At 35.0% G+C, this 21,322-nt stretch overlaps 1 protein-coding gene and 1 pseudogene across 4 annotated transcripts in view; both read left to right on the plus strand.

Annotated features, from left to right (window-relative positions):
- The window catches only part of LRP1B (LDL receptor related protein 1B), a 1,941,900-nt gene that overhangs the window by 1,228,210 nt on the left and 692,368 nt on the right, over positions 1-21,322 (plus strand). For all 4 annotated transcript variants that reach the window (XR_013518953.1, XM_078327882.1, XM_078327883.1 and 1 more), the window contains exon 21: positions 7,623-7,805. Coding sequence is in view for 3 of the 4 variants with exons in the window: in XM_078327882.1 (XP_078184008.1) it covers positions 7,623-7,805 (183 nt within the window). In the remaining variant the exon portion in view is untranslated. The remainder of the gene's footprint in view (positions 1-7,622; positions 7,806-21,322) is intronic.
- LOC144576664 (high mobility group protein B3 pseudogene) lies at positions 12,588-13,325 on the plus strand (annotated as a pseudogene).

The raw sequence follows: 21,322 nt of genomic DNA on the forward strand, positions 1-21,322 counted from the left end.
TGATTTAAGAAGAAAGATCTAGGCTTGACATCATCAAGTAGGCTGCATCCCCAAGGGAGTTTATCCCACATTACATAGAAAAGAGCAGAACAGTGTACTCTCACCAATCCCAACACAAACCTATTATCCCAAAGTCTGGGAGGTAGCTTTCATTTAATAAGCATCTTTCTTCTGAGGATCTCTAGAAACTGAGGGCAGGCTAAACTCCTTAGGGAGATACTAAGGTTCCCCTCAGCCAGGAACAGGCAAAGGTATGTCCGCATTCTGTTGGTTAATAGAATGAGGCTATGGCTTTGCTGCCAGACCAGCTTCCGAGTAGTGTCAGGGCTGGAGAAGAATGTCTGGAGAAGAAATTTGAAGAAAAGAGCTGCCTTAGGTGCAGTAATTATTATTACATAGTGATTCACAGAAAAGCTAAGAACAGAGCAAAGACTGACACATGGTGATTATAACACGGAGCTCTGTGCACATCCAATATACAGTGCTTTTTACTTTCCAAAGCACTTTACAATGAATGACAAGTTAAGGTATAAACTCCATTAAAATAACAGCAAAAGAAAAATACTTTTCCCTCAGGTTGGTCTCAGAATTTAAATATTCCTTTGTATTTACAGCATCATTCTTAGCTATTTTCTAAGGGGGCTTTAACAATTTATATATACCCAAAAGTATATTTTGAATAAAAATATTTATAGCATAAATACAATTTTTGCAATACTTTCATTTTTTTAACATTAGGAAGAAAACAGGTTTCTCTTTCTGTCACTGTGCAGTTGCTATTCTTCTAACTACAAATGTTTAGTCACAGTGAATTCATTTAAATATTACGATAAATTCTACAGTTGCCACATTTCCTTCAGGGGACTGTATTTATTTATTTATCAGATTCCCCAAATTGTATACTTGGTTTAAATAGCTTCAGGGTAAAAATTCAATAATTTGAATTAGTTAAAAATATAACTGGTATCAGCAACATGAAGACCTAACAAACAGTAAAACAGCATGCACATATACATATAAATAGTAATCATTTTAACACTCCATTGGGACAAACCATATTACAAAGATAGATTGTGTTCCAAGCCCTGAAGCTTAGAAAACTAGGACTCTGGGAAACCATACAGGCTTGGAACTCAAGTTGGAATGGTCATCACAGGCCCATCAGAGTAGCTCTCCATCCAGAGGAAAATCAACAACAGTTAAGAGAGGTGATTTCAAATTTGGCAAGAAGCTCAAGAGAATACAAAACCTCATGACTTGTTTCTGTTTTCTGGCAGAAGAGGATAACATTCCTAAATATCAACAGCCACCCAAACCTAAAAGATATTGAGGAATGAGTTTGAGATATTTTTAATTTATAGTGAGGGAATAGAATGAGAAGTGAGAAGTAAAACTCGTGTGTGTGTGTGTGTGTGTGTGTGTGTGTGTGTAAAATAGTCTATTTGACTGTGGTATAAACTTTAACTGACTAAGCAGATAAAATAGATGCATATACATAAACCCTTGTAAATTTGAAGGTTCTTGGAGATTTTATTCTCTCTATTTATTGTTTAAATGCTCTCAAAGTGATCTACCTAAACTGCAAGTCTCATTCCATCAGAATCTAATTGTAGTCTTTCTGTGGTTCCCAAATGCCTGTAATGTTATAACCAAGACATTCAGCACAACATACAAGAACTTTCAAGATCTAGATCTCACTCACCAACCTAGCTTTGTCTTTCTCCCTTTTTCTGCTCACACACTACACAAAATTTTATTAATACTGCTGGCTTTGTTCAGAAAATCTTTAGTTCCATTTGACTTTTCCTTCTGCCTGACTCTTAATTCTGACCCAGAACTCTTCTTGTTTTCTGTCATAAAAACATCTAGTATGAAATCCCCAAGTCCAGGACAGTTTTCCCCTGTATGTGTTCTCTTGGCATTCTCTCATACCACAGCACTTAAGACCTTGCTTTGTAACCGCTTTCTAGCCTACTTATTTGAATCATCACTATTCTCCAATCTTTTCAAAGGCAAAAAAATATGCCCTCCATTTTGCATCTGAACTCAATTGAAAGCCACTTATCTGGTTTTTCTACTTCTTTCTACTCAAGTCTCATAAAATTCATGTTTTCACATAGCAGCTCGGAAGACTTTCAGCAATGTAAATTAAATTATAGCACTATCACTTCTCCACTTAAAAATCTCTAATTGGTACCTATTGTGCTTATCCTAGCATAGTTTTTGATAAATCTCTGCAAGAGTCAGCCCCTGCCTACCTCTCAGGTTTCCTTTCACTCACCTACTACCATTATATACATTTTTCTTTTTCTGTAAAATTAAGTTCTTTCCTGCTTTGAGGTCTTACAAATTGCTATTCTCTCTGTGTGTTCTTTGTCCTAACATTTTCATGGCTAGCTCTTTTCCATCATTTTGGTCTCACGCAAGTGTCACCTTCTATAATCACCCTTTTTAATATTTTTCCTCTAACTAAGTCACTCCTGATGGCAGTCATCAATGACATTAATGAAGTTTTTATTTATTCTCTTTTCTGGGCCCATGGTAAGGTTGTACTTCCTGGGGCCTTTGTAGTTGAGTGGGACTAATATGATGGGGCCCCACCCAATGTGACTAGGTTTGGCCAATGAATTGTGATCAGAAATGACAGATCTTCCTTTTACATCTGATATGAGACCATCCTGAACCCTCTGACAACTACAAACATTCAAGTTGGTCTCTTATTCCTCAGCTTGGGTTTTTGAATTACCACCACAGGGATAGCCCACCAAGTATTCCACAATACAGATGTAAAATGAGCCATAATTAAGTTGCACATATTTTTAAGATGCAGTGATTTTGTACTGGTCTGTTATCACAGCATAACCAGTCTATTATTCTCTGTTATACCCTCTATAATAAGACTCTGATCTGTTTTCTTCACAGCACTTATGACTTCCTTAACTAATTTAGTTCATTTCTTGTATAATTATTCATTAATTACATAAGATGTAATATAATCAAGTTTTATGAGAATGAGTCTCTGTCCTATTCCTTGTTCTATCCCGGTGCCTAAAAATGCCCATCATATTATAATACTAGTCTGCCTCACACAACTGGTAATTTATTGATCTTTTCCTGAAAGAACAAATTTTATCATGATCTTACAATAGCGTAAATAAATGATAAGTTTTATTAGAAAAGAAACAGGCTGAACAGAAGTGATTTAAATATAAAAATTAATGAGTTTATAAATGCTTTATTATATGAATAAATTATATTTTTGGTTTTGAGGCTTTATATGAGAAAAGCCATACAAGAATTTGAAAATGGTATAATGATAAAACTGAGCAGACTCTAAAATTTAATTATGTGGCTTTGAATCTCATCTCTGCTACTTATCATTTGCATAACCATAGGAAAATTAATCATTTCTTTAAAATGGGATGCTTTCAATAGGCAATTCCGTTTATTTGTTTGAGACAGAGTCTCTTTCTGTCCCCCATGCTGGAGTGCAGTAGCACGATCTTGGCTCATTGCAATCTTCACCTCCTGGTTTCAAGGGATTCTCATGCCTCAGCCTCCCAAATAACTGGGATTGCAGGCATGAGCCACCAAGCCTGGCTAATTTTTGTATTTTTAGTAGAGACAGGGTTTCACCATATTAGCCAGGCTTGTCTCAAACTCTGACCTCAGGTGATCCGCTTGCCTTGGCCTCCCAAAGTGCTGTGATTACAGGTGTGAGCCACCACAACTGACCACTTATTTGTTTTTTAATCAAAAGGAGCTGATGGTTTGTCCTTTTTCCACTGGGCTTTAATTCAATATAATGTAATTAATATGAAGCATAAGCAAAATGGAATGCCATCTAAGCTAACACATCCATGCAAGGTACACAGGAAGGGAGATAAAGAAACACTCAGAGAAATGTGACGTCTTGGCATTCCTCTTGAAAACCACCTTGAGAGTCAAGAAAAGCTCTAACTTCCCAACACAGGGAACATATGCATCAATAAAAAGCATCATGTGTCATTTCTGAGCTTTTATAAAACCCCTAAAATCTACTTGTAAAGTTCCTGAATCTATAGACCCAATCCTAGGTATTTTTAAAAGGCAAATTAGTCCTAAAAATCATGGACATTACCTGGGTGCAGAGGCTGACGCCTGGAATCCCAGCACTTTGGAAGGCTGAGGCAGGAGAATCTCTTGAGGCCAGGAATTCAAGACCAGTCTAGGCAACAAAGTGAGACTTCCATCTATACAGATTTTTTTTTTTAATTAGCCATATGGGGTGGCACACACCTGTGGTCCCAACTACTTGAGAGGCAGAGGTGGGAAAACCGTATGAGTTCAGGACGTTGAGGCTGCAGTGAGCCATGATTCTACCATCGTAAGTCTGGGTGACAGAACAAGACCCTGTCTCTAAAACAACAATAATAAAAACAACAAAAATTGTAGACATTAATAGGTGAAGTCCTGAAGACAGGAAGGCAATCCAGGTTGGGGAGAATAATGAAAGGAAGACAATGAGTTGCACGTTAGTGATGTGTGTGTGCATTATTTCAGAATTGTTATCCTCTTTAGGTTTGAAAGTTTACAGTGTTATATTGTATTTTCTTTTCTGGATTACACCCTTGTTTTATGTTACTATAATGTACTTGTTTATGGTGACTGACCCTTAATACATGTTATACTAGCATACAGAAGTTTAGACATGGGTAGCTTAAGGAGGAAAAAAAAGTCCCCAGGGAAATATAAGATTTGTATTTACATTTATAAGGTAAATATTTATTTAGAATAAGAAAACAAATGAGTGGATTCACTTATGAAGCACAAATAAATCAACCAATAGCAAGCAAAGCAAATGGAAAAAAGTCTTAGACAATAACAGCATACTCTCTCCTCAAAGATTCTGCTTTGATCTTTATAAAAGGGAGGTGCTAATGTATTTGAGCTTGGCCCCATGTAAAGCAGGTAGCAACTGTTAACTTTGCAAGAATGCCAGCCCAAGACTCTCCCCAATTTTTAAGATACTAGATAATATAGGTTTTTATAGAAAATTCTCAGATTTTTAAAGGCCAATAGTGTGTTTGTCAAATTAAACATACTGAGAAACAGATTCAATACATGAGCTGCCAGTCTTTGGCTCTTATTTTAGAGAGTATAGAAAAATCAATAGATTACACCTTCCAGTCTTTATTAAATATTTGGAATCTCTGATTGGCAATTACCTGAAATACAATTTTTAAATGTTACTGGTTGAGCTCATACTACAAGCTATAAAAGTTAGCTGAGCAAGGGTATGTTTTGTTTTGTTTTCAAGAAAAGTTAAGTAGAAGAAAAAAGAACAAAAAGCCTTTTCATTGCTGTATGGAAGGTGACCTCTTCACCGTAGAATGATGATCAGAGCTGAATGGGCCTTGGAGGTCTATCTGAGTTGTCTCTTTTTTCTTTCTGAATATTGAACTAATATAGGATTTTCAAGTTATATCCTAGGCTTAAAGACTTCACAATATCTTGTTTATGAAACTAGTTCCAAAATTATTTTTACAACTGTTGTACTTACATCTGTAATATGGTCATCCCTCCATATCCACTGGGGTTTGGTTTCAGGACCCTGAAGATATCAAAATTCAAGAATGCTCAAGTTCCTTATATGAAATGATATAGTGTTTGCATATAACCTGTTTAGATCCTTTCATAATATACTTTAAATCATCTCTATATTACATATAAAACCTAATACAATGTAAATATGATATAGTTGTTATACTATATGGTTTGTTATTTTTCTTTTTTATTGTTGCATTATATCTTATTGTTTTCCTTTTTCCAAACATTTTCCAAGCACATTTGTTTGAATCAATGGATATATTTTTATATAGGCACTCTGCAGGTGCTAAATCAATATGATAGGAAATGATCACATTTTATAGATACCTTCCCCTTGAGCACAGACTTTACCATCTTTATTGGTTGTATATGTGTAAACCAAGTATTTTGTTTAACCATAAAGATGATATGTCCAAAGTGAGAAGGAGTTAGATAGCTAGAAAACTAGAAGAAGCAAGTTTTTGTTTTTGGAAGGGGATTTAAAACAAGCCAAAACTAAATGCTTTATTATTGCATATATTTTTAGCAGTACTAACTATTGAAATTGGTCCTAATGATTTTCTGTGAATTATGGTTCATGTTTTTGAACCAACAGAACTTCTTTACACTTGCTTCCACAGGGTTATTTCTTCTTGGTTATTTACTAGTTCAACATTACTGCATTAGCAATACTTTGGATGTATGGTTAAGTCCATCTTGTGTATCTTTATAATATTGTATCATCTGACAGATTATAGTTGCTGAAAGTCTTCAAATAAAGAAAAAATAAAGAACTAAATTATTTATATTATAGAAAATAATAGAAACAAAACTTTGTAGTTGAATTAATCCTTTCTAGATACCTTATTTAATCCTCATATCGACCCTGTTGATGCATTCTCACTGAACAAATAGAGGTCTCAAAAGAGTAAGTGAGTGCTTTGGTGATATCAGTGTTATTGTTAGCTTTGACCTTAGATTAATCTAACCTTAACTTATAACCACAGATATCTACCAAACCAGCACAAGGAATAATGAGAAATTCACTTGAACCTGCTTCAAATTTAATTGTATAGATCAATTGTTGCTATAGGTAGCTTATATTAACTATACAACATACACAATAAATTTGTTACATTGAAACTTTGGTCTAAAAGTATCTACTAAATATTTATTTATAATAGTATTTGAAAATGCAGATTAATATATCATAATATTAGATGTTAACACAAATTTCAATAAACTGTAGATTTGTTATGTGATTCAATTGTTAAACTGAAAAAACATCTATATCCCAACATTTTTATTTTCTTACTTTTATGCTTACCTGCAGAATTTATCCTATATTTTTAATCACCAGATTTGGGACAATAGTGTTATTTGATCTTTGTAATGAATTATTAATTGATAAATTTGAAGGTATAGTATCTCATTAAATTATTACATTTAGGGGTCTATTCTGATTCTAGAATTGAAATCCCACACCCAGTGTTATATTTGTTATCTGTTTTTGTGTGTGTGTGTGTATTTCTCAAATTTTTGGATGCTATTTTTCAAAGACTGTGTTAGTCAGAAAATAATTATAGTTTTTGGTTATTTGCTTCTTAATAATTTGAAATAAATTACTTAGAGAAAGATAAGAAAGTCAGCCAAGGTCTTATCATTAAGATTAGAATGCATAACCTCATTTATGTGTCTTAGAGAAAAGCCCTTCAAGGATCTATCTCATCCTTTAGACATGAATAAAAACTGCAACAGAATATCCACAAATTATCTTACTTGTTTTTTTCTAATGTACATAGTACTTTCAGAAATTGTAGGGGAGGCAAAAAAACATCATTCTCTTACTATTAATGTTATTTAAATGAATTAGAAAATACTAGAGTACATTTATAGCTATTAACCATCTAAAGTAAAAATATATTGTCTCTAGTATTAGAATAATGCCTGAAGAAAGAAAAAAAAGTGAAAAAAAAACCCTGCCATCAAGTAAAATCATAATTTCTCTCCTGTCTTACCCCCTTCTGCTTCTCTCTTCCTCATTTCAAATTAAGAGATTCGTTCTCCTGCTGGCTGTAATGGGAATGAATTTCAATGCCACCCTGATGGTAATTGCATTCCTGATCTGTGGCGCTGTGATGGAGAAAAAGATTGCGAAGATGGTAGTGATGAAAAAGGTTGCAATGGTACCATACGATTGTGTGACCACAAAACCAAGTTTTCCTGTTGGAGTACAGGTAAGTGAACACTGCTTTCAGCTTCTGTTGGGGCTCCTTGAGTGTGGAGTTCTTTTGACCCATCCTTAATCTGTTTCTCCTTTTTAAAAAGTCATCTTAAATTTCTGGTAGATGTGCTCACATACTATATGTAACAATAATAGAAGCTAACATTTAGGGATAACTGTCAATGAGGCTAGCATAATTCTGTGTATGCTCTCTGCATGAATTCATGAGGCAAGGAGAAGTTTTTAACTTGTTCATGTTCACAGAGCCAATATGTCAGACTTGGGATTTTATTTTATTTATTTATTTTTGAGATTTGGGGTTTTAAACCAGGCAATCTAGAATAGAGAATCTGGATATTCAGAATCTAGAAAGAGACAAGATGCTAAACCAGCTGGTAGCATTCCTCTTTCTGTAGATAAAGCTTCACTCTAAAATTCAAATGAAGATGACTTAGAAAGGAAAGACAGAATTATATATGTTTATTTTCAACTAATTTCCTAAATTTTACTGTACTGTTGCTTAATTCTATTATGAGGAAGATGCTGGCTGCCATTTAAACCTTTTATTTGAGGGTCACTGAGGCTATTATTGTGTTTTATAAAGATATTCTATTACTATGACTGTTTCATTTTGATTTCGTGTGCGTTTGTATGTGTGTATGTGTGTGCACATAGGAAACCAAGATGAAAAAGTCATACTAATAGAATATCTTATATTCTACTATATTTTATTACATATTCTAGGTTCCAGTTGAAATGATAAATTTATTTTGTTCCCTCTTTATGCCAGATGATGTGTCAAGTTTAGAGAAAAGTAGATTGCAATGAGCTATTGTTGTGTAACTTGTGAAATGGTTGGCATCATCCTCCAAATAACCCATAGAAAGAATTTTCTATATATTTCAGGATATCATCTCTGGAATCTCTCTTCGATGTGAAATTGTTTTTCAGTTGCTTAATCATGAAATCTTAGTGATTTCTTTTGCTACCTATATTTACATATTCCAACCAAAAAGTACAAATAAGAATTTGCAAAGGGTGTAAGCAAACACCATGAAAACCACATGGTTGATGTGCATTTAAAGGTATAAAAAGGCACTTTACTTCTTTTATTTTTTATTTTCATTTATTTATTTTGGGGACAGGAGTCTCATTCTGTCACCCCGGATGCAGTGCAGTGACATGATCTCAGCTCACTGCAACCTTCGCCCCCCGGGTCCAAGCAATTCTCTACATCACACTCCCGAGTAGCTGGCATTACAGGTGTGTGCCACCATGATCGTCTAATTTTTGTAGTTTTTTAGTAGAGACAGAGTTTCACCATCTTGGCCAGGCTGGTCTTGAACTCCTGACTTCATGATCCACCAGCCTCAGCCTCCCAAAGTGCTGGGATTACAGGCGTGAACCACTGTGACGGGCCTCTTTTTTCTTTTCTTAAATATGCCTCTTGGTTATAATTAAGGATTCAAACAAGAAATAAGAAAAATAAATGCAAGCTAACATAGGTAGAGATAAATACGTATTCCTGGAGCCTATTCCTAGCAAGATAATTGTGTTTCCAAATGTTTTTTTTTTTTTTCAGCAATATTTTTCACAGTTATGTGACTCTCTTCAATTTTTACATAAGGAGTCATAATTTTAGGGTTATTTGTTAGAAAAATGTAGATTTAAGTTTAGAAATGGTTTTTTGGAACATATATTAATTGAAAATTAATAGATGAATGATTATAAAATGAATGAATTACTGATGTCATGAACAGATTTTGTTTAATAGGGTAATCTTAATGCCAAAGAGACAATTATTTGACTCAAGTTCACATACGTGAAAGCAAATATTGTGTATATTTTCCCCATATAACTTCTGGCATTTTCCTGATTGTATTAATCTTAAAACATAGCAGCTAACAGTCTTTAAAATATACATGAAAAAGAAAGAGGCAAAGTTTTGTGAAAACAAAATATAAAACAATATGGAAAATCCTGAGTTTTAACTACTTGGATATGCTGTTAAGACAAATTTAGATGCAAAACATAAAACCAGGCTGTAATTTTTCTATACAGAAATAAATTATAAAGAGATTCACAGTAATGTAAATTCTCAAAGCTATGTATTAGTAAAAACTGGTTTGAACTTTCTGTTGTGAAAAAATACCTATGCGGCAAAAGCATATAAACAATAAATATTAGGATTAAGCAAATTTAACAGAATACTTTTAGTGTTTGTGATTTATTTTAAAATATGTATTCATATTTTGCAATGAACACTTATAAAACAACATCCTGTGAATATGTTTTAACATAAAAATAAATCTGAAGAATGATGAGGATGGCTCATTAATAAGGTTTTTAAATTCCTATATGTTTGGAGAACTGAATTCTGTGAGACAATTTTATATGTGTTGACTTTAGATTTGGATTATCTATTTAAGAATGCTCTTAAATAAACTTCAGATGTTTCTACCAAATAGTTTTTAGGTAAGCAAAATTTTAATGTAAAATAGAACTATGATAAAACATATGTTGCACTTTAAAAGGAGAAAAATGAAAGGTAATAATTTAACCATCTATCTGCTTCTAATTTAATCTGTGGTTTGGATATAGTAAACTACAAATTATCCAACTTTGGAAGAGTTGCACAATTACAAAGTCACATTTTTGATAGACTTCTATGGACATTTCAGTCATTAAAGTGAACCACAAGCATATGTACATGTTTAAAATATGTATTCCTCTGTAAAACTTCTGATATTTTTTCATTTACTTTAAATTCTCAGTTTGACAAGCTATAAGACCTTTGAACTACCCACAATGTTCAATCCAGAGTTCATGATTATTTTCAAAGATTTTTTAAAATGTTAGCTTGCACATTGAAAAGTTTTCAGGCCAGTTAATTTATATATGGGAGTTATAAAAGCTTTTTCTATACATAAATTGTCATCTATTGGTCTTTAAACATAGACACATTAATAAGGTTTTTAAATTCCTATAAAGAAGAGAATGAGAGCTGACTTCAAGTACAATAGAACAGTCATCATTTAAGAGCTTCTAATCTCAAAGGACCTATTTTTGACCAAGAATTGCATTGTGCCACATCTGTTCTCTTACACTCTAGACTAACAAATAGCAGTTGTATTATAACTGGGGAAAAGGAAAGTGAATTTTCAGTCACTCCATCATGGAAAAGAAACTCAGAAATGCCCTTCTTTAGATTAGAAAAATAAAAGTGAAGTTTGACATTACGTAGTGATGGCAAGGTAATGGGGAAATAGGCCCTCCAGCTGCTTGTAGGAAAGTAAATTTAATCTTTCTGTTCTACTCCTAGAAATTTATGTAAAGAAGAGTAGGCTTGTATAAGGTTATATATGCATAAAGATATTCAATAAGACATTTTATTTTAAAAGTAAAAAATTAGAAACAATATATTGCCTATCAGTAGTGATAGTAATAATAAATAGCTGTGTGTTCACACAAGTACTCTAATGTCATTAAGACAATAAAAAGGGAATTAATTCATGTGAAGGTGATACTTCAAGTTTACTCTGAACTTTCTGCTTCTCTGTTTTCACTTCTCAACACACAGAAGTGATGATAATATATAAGAGGATAAAATAAGGGAGATACTGCCTTATGAACAAAAAATATATATCTCTGAGTAACAGAAATATAGTACATATCAAGTAGTGTGCTGAGCTAAAGCTAAGTGCTTTATTGGGTTGGGTATATAGGCTAGCAGAAATGAACAGTTGCTCAGTTCTTAGGGTCAATAGAAATAAAGCTGTCCCATGTGAAGCTGGGATTTGGAGGCAGACATTACTGGAATTCAGAACCTGAAAAGAAATCCATTTGCTTTTGAAAGGAGAGTTGAAGAAATATATGTATCACTGCTAGTTGCTTCCAGGAGTAGTTACCTAAATGAAGTCCTCTGCCTAAAGAGATGGGAGGACACAGGCGTGGCAATTGAGCCGAATTTCTGTCTGGCTTAAAGACTAAATCTAATAAAAGTCCAATGTTGTTTGGAGTTAGAATCCCATTGTGTGTGTATATATGTTGTATTTCTGAACCAAGAGTGCTGGAAATAATGGGGTGGGACAAAGTCAAAATAGCAGTACCTGTAGATAGGGACAAGTGAATTAATAAAGTCAGAGAGAAAAATGAAAGTTCTCATCCAAATGAGATTACACACCAGAATTGTAACATACATGAAGAAAGCTATCTCATCAAAATCAGTCATTACAAAATGAATTATTCATGATTAAATGAAAATAAGCAATATGTCTGAAAAATAAGTTTACAATAAGTATGTTGAGAACCTCAAGAAAAAGAAATAAAAACCAATACTCCTAAAATGACTAAGAATTCAGCACAGATATGACCAGCAGAATAATTGCAATAGGAAAAGGTAGAGAATGAGACTGTCTTCTTTAAGGCTGCTATAACAAATTATCATAAACTGGGTTGCTTAAACCACAAACATTCATTTCTTATGGTTTTAGAGACTGAGAAGTCCAAGATCAAGAACTGGCAAATCTGTTGTCTGTTTAAGGCATTATTTCCGGTTTGCAGATGGCAATCTTCTTATGATATGCGAGCACTACTCTCATAGCTGATTAACTCCCAAAGGCCCCACCTCCCAATACCGTCATACTGGGGATTAGGAGTTCAACATAAATTTTGTTGGGATACAAACATCCACTCCATAACACCTATAAGAAAAATGTAGTTCAGAGGCGGCTCTCGTGGAGGCAGCCAGTGCGAGGCTGGGGAGCGCTGAGCAGCGCGTCATGCCCTGCGCTGCCCAGACTAGCGAACAATACAGTTAGGATGGCTAAAGGTGACCCCAAGAAACCAAAGGGCAAGATGTCTGCTTATGCCTTCTTTGTGCAGATGTGCAGAGAAGAACATTAAGGAGAAAAACCCAGAGGTCCCTGTCAATTTTGCAGAATTTTTCAAGAAATGCTCTGAGAGGTGGAAGACAATGTCCAGGAAAGAGAAATCTAAATCTGATGAATGGCAAAGGCGGATACAGTGCGCTATGATCGGGAAATGAAGGATGATGGACCAGCTAAGGGAGGCAAGAAGAAGGATCCTAATGCCCCTAAAAGGCCACCGTCTGGCCTCTTCCTGTTCTGCTCAGAATTCCGTCCCAAGATCAAATCCACAAACCCTGGCATCTCTATTGGAGACGTGGCAAAAAAGCTGGGTGAGATGTGGAATAACCTAAATGACAGCGAAAAGCAGCCTTGTATCACTAAGGCGGCAAAGCTGAAGGAGAAGTATGAGAAGGATGTTGCTGACTATAAGTCGAAAGGAAAGTTTGATAGTGCAAAGAGTCCCGCTAAAGTCGCCCAGAAAAAAGTGGAAGAGGAAGATGAAGAAGACAAGGAGGAAGAGGAGGAGGAGGAGGAGGAATAAAAAAACTGTTTATCTGTCTCCTTGTGAATACTTAGAGTAGGGGAGAGCCATAATTGACACACTCTTACTTGAGAAGTGTCTGTTGCCCTCATTAGATTTAATTATAAAATTTGATCACGATCATATTGTAGTCTCTCAAAGTGCTCTAGAGATTGTCAGTGGTTTACATGAAGTGGCCAGGGGTGTCAGGAGCACCCTGAAACTATATCTAAGTTGTACATATTTCCAAACATTTTAAAAATGAAAAGTCACTCTCGTGTTCCCCTCACTCTGTGCACTTTTCTGTTGGTGTGACAAGGCATTTAAAGATGATGTTTCTGACATTTTTTTTAATTTGTAAGGTGGTGTTAACTATATGGTTATTGGCTAGAAATCCTGAGTTATCAACTGTATATATCTATAGTTTGTAAAAATAACAAAACAACCAAGACAAACTCTTGATGCTCCTTGCCTGGCATTGAGGCTGTGGGAAAGATGCCTTTTGGAGGGGCTGTAGCTCAGGGCGTGTACTGTGAGGCTGGACCTGTTGACTCTGCAGTGGGCATCTGTTTAGCTTCAGGTTGCCTTGTTTCTGTATTTAGTGACATAGCATTCTGCTACCATCTTAGCTGTGGACAAAAGGGGTCAGCTGGCATGAGATATTTTTGTTTTTTGTTTAAGTGTGGTAGTTTTTAAACAAACTGTAGAACTCTTCATTGTCAGCAAAGTGAAGAGCTGCTGCATCAATGAAAGTTCAAGAACCTTCTGTACTTAAACACTATTTGCAACGTTCTGGTTTTTTTTTAATGTTTAGAATACTGAAATGTTTTTGAAGTTAAATAAACAGCATTACATTTTTAAAACTGTTCTCTATTATGACAGTCAATTTCTGACTCACAGCAGTGAACAAACCCCCACTCCATTGTATTTGGAGACCGGCCTCCCTGTGAACGTGGTAGCTTCCTTTATTACTCGGTGGCCAGCTCACTTAGGGCTGAGATGAAGGAGAGGGCTACTTGAAGCTACTGGGTGCTTTTGTTTGTGTCTGAATGGCATTAAGATGATGTCTGGAGGAGCTAAGAGAAGGACATAGGCAAGGTTGAACAGCCTTCCATGGTACAGGAAGGTGCATGATGAGGACTAAGGCTGACTTGGTTTAACTTTTTTTGTTTCACCTCCACCCCCTATTTTGTGGCCAAATGCATTGCTAAATAGCAATTTCAGACTGGCTGGCCTTTCAAAAATTCAGGCCTTAGTTCTCCTCTTTCACGCCTACCCCTGTTCTCCGGGCACATGTTATTTGTGGTGCCCAACATTTGGGGTCTTGAGCCTGCTGCTTGTCTCCTGGATACCAGTAAGAGTATTGGGATGGGGTGGTGGGGTAGGAGACAGTATCCATGTTGCTCCTACTGTACTCCTTCAAAACTCTAAACCCCCAAGGAAGATTGTAGGCTCCATCTTGGGCCACCTGAGCTATAGGGCAGGCTAATAGAATCGACCATTTCTAAGCACTAAATATATCATGAAAAGTTGAATTGGCTACTCACAAGATTAGCTCATTCACTGGAAATGTAGACTGATGTTCAATGTTTTTAAACTGGAAGCTTAGTTTGTATTAGTGGTGTAACTTTTTCTCCAGTTGGAGTGAGGTGAGATGGCCAAAATGGCAAGTGGTGACACTAAATGCCATTTTGAAGGCTGATGTGTACATACATCATTACTGTCTGTAGCAGTGAAGGATATAGTATTGTGTTGTGGGTGAGTGTTGCTATTGCCCAGCATTAATATTTGGTTGTAGATGTTTGAGGCTATGAGACATGCAGGAGTGTTTTTGAGGAATTTTAAGAGAAAGCAGCTTTTTCTTAAAATTCATTGTTCAGAAACTTGCATTTGTGGAGGCGGTGTCCTCTCCACCCTGTCGGGTCCTGAATGAGTACAAGTTATGGTCATGGTCGCAGCCTGATCTCCATGTATTCATAGCCATTCCCTCTCCCATCAGAATTGTTTGTCCTGTATGTGTTCTGTAATTCTAGAAAATGACCACTAATTTAAAAATCTTGGTCTTTGGAAGCACAAGTTACCCCTTTCCATCCTTTGCCCTTCCCTGGTTGGTATGTCTAGTTACAAGGTAGACGGGCACCACTTACCAAATCACTTTTTTACTACAGGTTGTTTCTCTTCCACATTTGACAAGGCTGGACACAGTTCCCAGATCTTGGCCTAGCACATCATGGATTGGGAAGCAGAAGCTTTAGCTTACAATGCCAAGTGACAGGACATGGCTGAAGCAGGAGCGGCGATTCCAGAACTTCCAAAGTAGCTAAGCAGAAGTAGGGAAGCAGTTTAGCCAAATGATTTTTGATTAGGCAAACATTGAGGTTTAAAGAGACTGTCAAGTTGAGGCCACTTGGTCCATTAGCTAGCTGGTGCAGCCAAGACCACTACTCAGCATTTTCATACTGTCAAAAGATTGCTCCTCTAATGGAATAATGCCCTAGTTTCTCTTGAGATGCTGTAGGTGGCATGTTACCTAAGGCATAGATTTAGCTTGATTGCTGGGCTCACTGTGTTCTTAAGATGCCAACCTGTTGCTCTTTTTTCCCCCTATTTCAAAAGATAGTACCTGTTCTCTCTAACCACCTCACCCCATTCTTGAATAACATTTTATCCTTTGGAAAGAACAAGGCTGTGATGAAGTGACTATTGTCCGTGTCTCCTGTGTGTGTCTGTTCTTGTCATAAATGTATTTGGGGACATTGGATGCATTCATTTTTCTGAAATAAAGTTTCTTAATCACTCTTCCCCCCCCCCAAAAAAAAGGGAAGAAAGAAAAATGTGGTTCAAAACCACAGTGGGATTATATTCTTTCAACATCAGTTGCTTGATAATAAATGAGCCCAGTTAATGCCCATGCTGGTGAAAGTAGAGGAAGAAGACACATTGCTTTCAGTGGGGACTGGTGACTCTCTATGGAAAGCAATGTATTTCAATACTTACAATGTGTCTGCAATTACACATACAATTCCACATCTAAATATTTATCATATAGATATATTCATGCATTTGAGGAGTGAAATGTTCAAAGATATTTAAAGCTTTATTAAATGTTTCATAAAATTAAACTAATACATATCTACATATACTCTTCCATGTACACCAAAGTTATTGAAAACTCTTTCAAATTTGACCATTATGTTAGGTTACAAAGAAGTCTTAAAGTATTTCAAATAATTGGCAATTTACAAAAAGCATTCTTTACACACAAAACAAATTAGAAATCTGCAGCAGAATGATTTTTAAAAATGTATTTGACTTCAAAACAACCAATGGGTTAAGAAACCATAATACATATACTTAAATATTTAGAACTGAATGAAATGTGTAGTACTTTACATCAAAATGTTTATGACTTTTAAAAAAATAAACTGTATTTCAGATGAATACACAAACTGTATTTCAGATGAACAATTTTAGGTTCACGGAAAAATTGAGCAGGAAGTACAGAGACTTCCTATACACTCCCACCACTCTCTCATATACAGCTTCCTTCACTATCAATATACTACACCAGACAAGTACATTTGTTATTATCAGTGAACCAACAGTGACTTATCTTTCTCATTCAAAGTCCATGGTTTACATGAGGGTTTACTTTTGATGTATATTCTTTGGGTCTTGACAAACATATGATGACATGTATCCATCATTATGGTATCATGAAGAATAATTTCATTGCTCTAAACATCTTTTGTACCCTGTCTGTTTATTCTTCCCTCTGCCTTAGCTCCTGGAATCTACTGATCTTTTTACCCTCTCCATGGTTTTGCCTTTTTCAGAGTGTCATGTCATTGAATCTCATAGTATGTATACCTTTCCATATTGGCTTCTTTCACCTTGTAATATGCATTTAAATTTCCACCATGTCTTTTCACAATTTGGTAGTTGATTTCTTTAAGCTTTGAATAACATTCCACTGTCTGGATATACTATAATTTTTAAATCTGTTCACCTATTGAAAGGCATCTTTGTTGTTTCCAAGTTCTGGCAACTATGAATAAAGCTGTTATAAATATCTGCATATAGGCTTTTGGGTGGACATACGGTTTTAATTCATTTGGGTAAATACCAAGGAGTTCACTTGCAGGATAGTATGGTAAGAGTGAGTTCAGTGTTTGTAAGCAATGGCAGGACTCTCTTCCAAAGTGGCTGTACCATTTTGCATTCATTTACCTGTGGTGAATGAAAGTTCCTGTTGCTCTATATCCTTGAAAATCTTTAGTGTTGTCACTGTTCCAGATTTCCATCATTCTGATAGGTGTACAGTTGTATCTCATTACTGTTTTAATTTGCATTTTCCTAATGAAATATTATTTTCAGCATCTTTTCAAATGTTCATTTGCCATTAAATTGCTTTAATCGTCCAATGTTGCAAACAAGCTAAATAGGCCAAAATAGGGCACTAGGTGCAAATATGATATTTCTGTATAGTAGAATGCTTTGATATTTGGAAGTCATTATAATGCACTGCCATGGACACTTCTCTATGATTACATGTGGGGTGAAATGTGAAGAGCACAAGAGTGGGCACAGCATGTCATATCGATTAACGGAAAGAAAACAAAAGTATATTCTTTATATAATGAAAACATTTCTGGAAGAATTCATAAGAAACTATTGTCATTATTTGTCTCTATATATGGGGAAAAATGGCTAGGAAGAATGATTGAGAACGTGTCATAACTTTTACTGTGTCCTTTTTTGATTGACTACCTTTCCAAGAGTGGTGATAGTTTAGCACTCACTCATCTACCTTCCACTCTCGAGTCCACTGAAATAAGCAACATACATTTTGAAATCAAGTCCCTGAGTAGGATTAAAAGTTAAGGACAAGTGATCGTTAGCAGAAGAATGTAACAGAACTATCATACTCTGTTCTGATCTGCTGTGTAATGAAAATCCACTGTGGGCTTCTGTGAATGGCAAACCATTATTCTTGGATATTTTTGGATTGTTTTGTTTTCCTTCCCCTATTGCTGTATCAGTGAATACAGAGTAAAATGGTGAATTTAATCATTGTTGAAAACCAATCTGGATTATTAGAACCAAAAATATCCTATAATGGTATAGTGATTTTGTTAGAATTATATGGTGGGTTATATATGAAGTCTTTCTAAACATGGCCCTTTTTTTTTTCTTTCTGTCACCAGCCCTATGGAATACTTCTATTTATTTCTGATGAAAATAATATGTTGAGCTGTTCATTGTTTATGTGCTAGAAAGCTAATAAAATATTTTGCATACTTCCTTTTATGAGCCAACCTATATTTTTCCTTGATTCCTTCCAGTGACAGTTTTAGACCTTTTGTTGTATGCCTATTCTTCCGATTTCCCTTCATTGCTGTCTATAAAGAAGAATAGACAATGCTCCTTTCTGCCTAGGAAGACTCTTCTTCAGATATTGATCCTGTGGCCTCCTAATCCTCGTGGGAGCTTGGTCACTTTTCTGCCTGGCATTCAATTTTTTTCTCCACACTAATAATTTTTCTCCACACTTTCTCCGCATAACTATATCTACTTCAATAACCTGAGAAACATTTCTTTGATTTTGTCACGTTTTCCCTGTCTTCCTTCTTCCTGTCATTAAATCACCTCATGTAAGTACCTAGATATCTTATGTCTCACTATTTCCTTCATCCCTTGCAATCTAACATGCAATTGCTTCCCTTGATGGAAATTGCTATTTCCATGGTCACCAGGAATGATTTCTGAGTTTATGCTCTTCTGTGTTTTGAGTCCTACTCTGCCTTTCAATAACTGCATGAGTGCAGATGGGTTACTAAACCTCTCTACATTACAGTTTTCTGATCCATAAAGTAGATATGATAGTAATGACTGGCATAATGTATAGAGTTCCTTGAACACAGTAAAAGCTTAATGAATGACATTTTTTACTGTTAGTACTGCACTTAGGCTTCTTTCTCTGCAACCCTTAACACTGCTGCATGTCCTCTCCTTGTAATATTTTCTTGTGAATTCTCATATTGGATTTTTCTCTTTAGCCATGTAACATTTAGACTCCTCTTTTTATTTCACTTTCCCTTGCCCTTTTTCCTCTGCCTATCCCTTATATTTAATTTAAAAATGTACTTGTCAAGCATATAATCTGTGTCCAGCATTGCAGACATTTCTCTTAATTTGTTTTGCTCCTTCTCATCTTTCTGCCAGGTCTTCATAGCAATCTCTTCTGTGCCTAGTTTTAACCATCAACTCTAGGCCTCCAAAATCTCTGCCACTGACATTTACTCTTTACTTGCAACCCATTTTTTTCCCATTGCAATGCTAAACATTCTGTTCTCTCTTCAAAGTCAGAAATGAGTAAGCATTTCTCATTTGTTAGAATATTTAATTCCTTGTACACAGATTTAAAGCAGAAAGCACCATTTGACACTTCTAACTTGAAATCATTTTCCAAGTCCTAGTCCTATGGAGGTTACCACTGCAGTAGCTCCCATATCACCCATTCCATTCACTACTCATATCTCATAACCTAAGGTTAAGCTTTCATGATCTCTCACTCAAATCTTTGTGGGGCCAACTGTTTTCCCCTGATGGTCATTAGCTTCAATCCACTCTACACACAGTTTTGGCTTCCTCTTACCTCTCAAGATGTGACCTAAGCACAAACTTTCAAAAAAATCTTTCAATTGTTCAAGTTGGTCTGAATCATATAGACAGTCTCCACTGCTCATTCAAAAAGTGTCTCAATTTTCTTAACCTTCATCAGATTAAGAAACACTTCTTGAATTAGGGGCCCCAAACTGCTTCATTCTTACTTTTTTGACAGGTGCCACTCTTTCCTGCTTTTATACCTTTAGATAAAAGTTTCATATTTTCTGTGAATTAAAACAAATAAGGTTTAATATTCAGCATATAAAACTGCATATGTTCAAACTTACCCCCAAAAATCAACCATTAAACTTAACGTACATGGTTCTGTGTATATAGCTCTGATGATAATTTGTACCTGTAGCTATAATATAAACAAGGTATGTTTAGCATAAAATAAAAAGCAAATATAAAAATTAGAATTTTATAATGAATTCACTTAGCGATGAAATGAAGGTCAACATAAGGAAGAACTGATTATCTTTTACTATCATGCCCTGACATATTCCCATTGAGAAGCAGGAGTAATCACTATGCTATTACATTTTTATTTCTTTTACCAGTTCCAGTTACTTGCTTTTGATTTTGCGTAAGGTAAATCTTTGAATGTTAAGACTGTATGCATAAGGCAGCCATCTATATTAAATGCTTTTTTCCATATGGAAAATTTTCTACCATTTTTCAAAATACCATTCCAAAGAATAGCTCAGTAAAGTTTGTTCTTATCCTTCCATTCATATATATGTTCTACCTCCTTGAAAATCCGTAGCATTTTCTGATGGTTATATGGCTTTTATCTTACTGTATTTTATATGTTCAATATTAAAATATTTGTCATTACTAGAGTTATTGCTCCACAAGGTCAGGAATTTGTCTTCCCGATCTTTCTATATTCTTCAGTAGCAAATCAAGCATATGATAGTCAAAAAGTATTTGCCAAATTGAATTGAAACCAAGCATTGTTAGAGAAATAAATATGTAGGTAACACTAAAGTTTAGTAATATAAAAAAGTTTAGAAGATTAGTATTCAAAAGATTAATATTCAAAATTAGTATTCAAAAAGATTAGTATTCAAAAGTATAATAATACAGTCGCAAGCAAATCTATTTAGATTTTCTCAAAGATTCACTTCTTCATATTAATATTTGTATTCTTAATATAAACTGCCAGTCATATCCCAGAACAGAAATCATCCCATTATAGTGTGTATTATCTTTTATTAAAATATAAACAAGTATTTTCTAAATAAGTCAGTTTAGAAAAAGATACATCTATTTCAGAAAATGTTCAAGAGTTTAACACAGAAAAGAGAAACTCCAGGAGAGATTGGATCAAATTATTTTGAAAAACTAGAATGTTTTCTACAATAACAAAAACTTAGCTTTTCTATAGCTGTTGACTTTGTGGTGGTATTTAACCAAATTTCTGGGGTTTGAGGATTTTTTTTTAAATTTTGCTGTTACTTATTCATT

Source organism: Callithrix jacchus, chromosome 6 (genome assembly GCF_049354715.1).
Source record: "Callithrix jacchus isolate 240 chromosome 6, calJac240_pri, whole genome shotgun sequence".
NCBI lineage: Eukaryota > Metazoa > Chordata > Mammalia > Primates > Cebidae > Callithrix > Callithrix jacchus.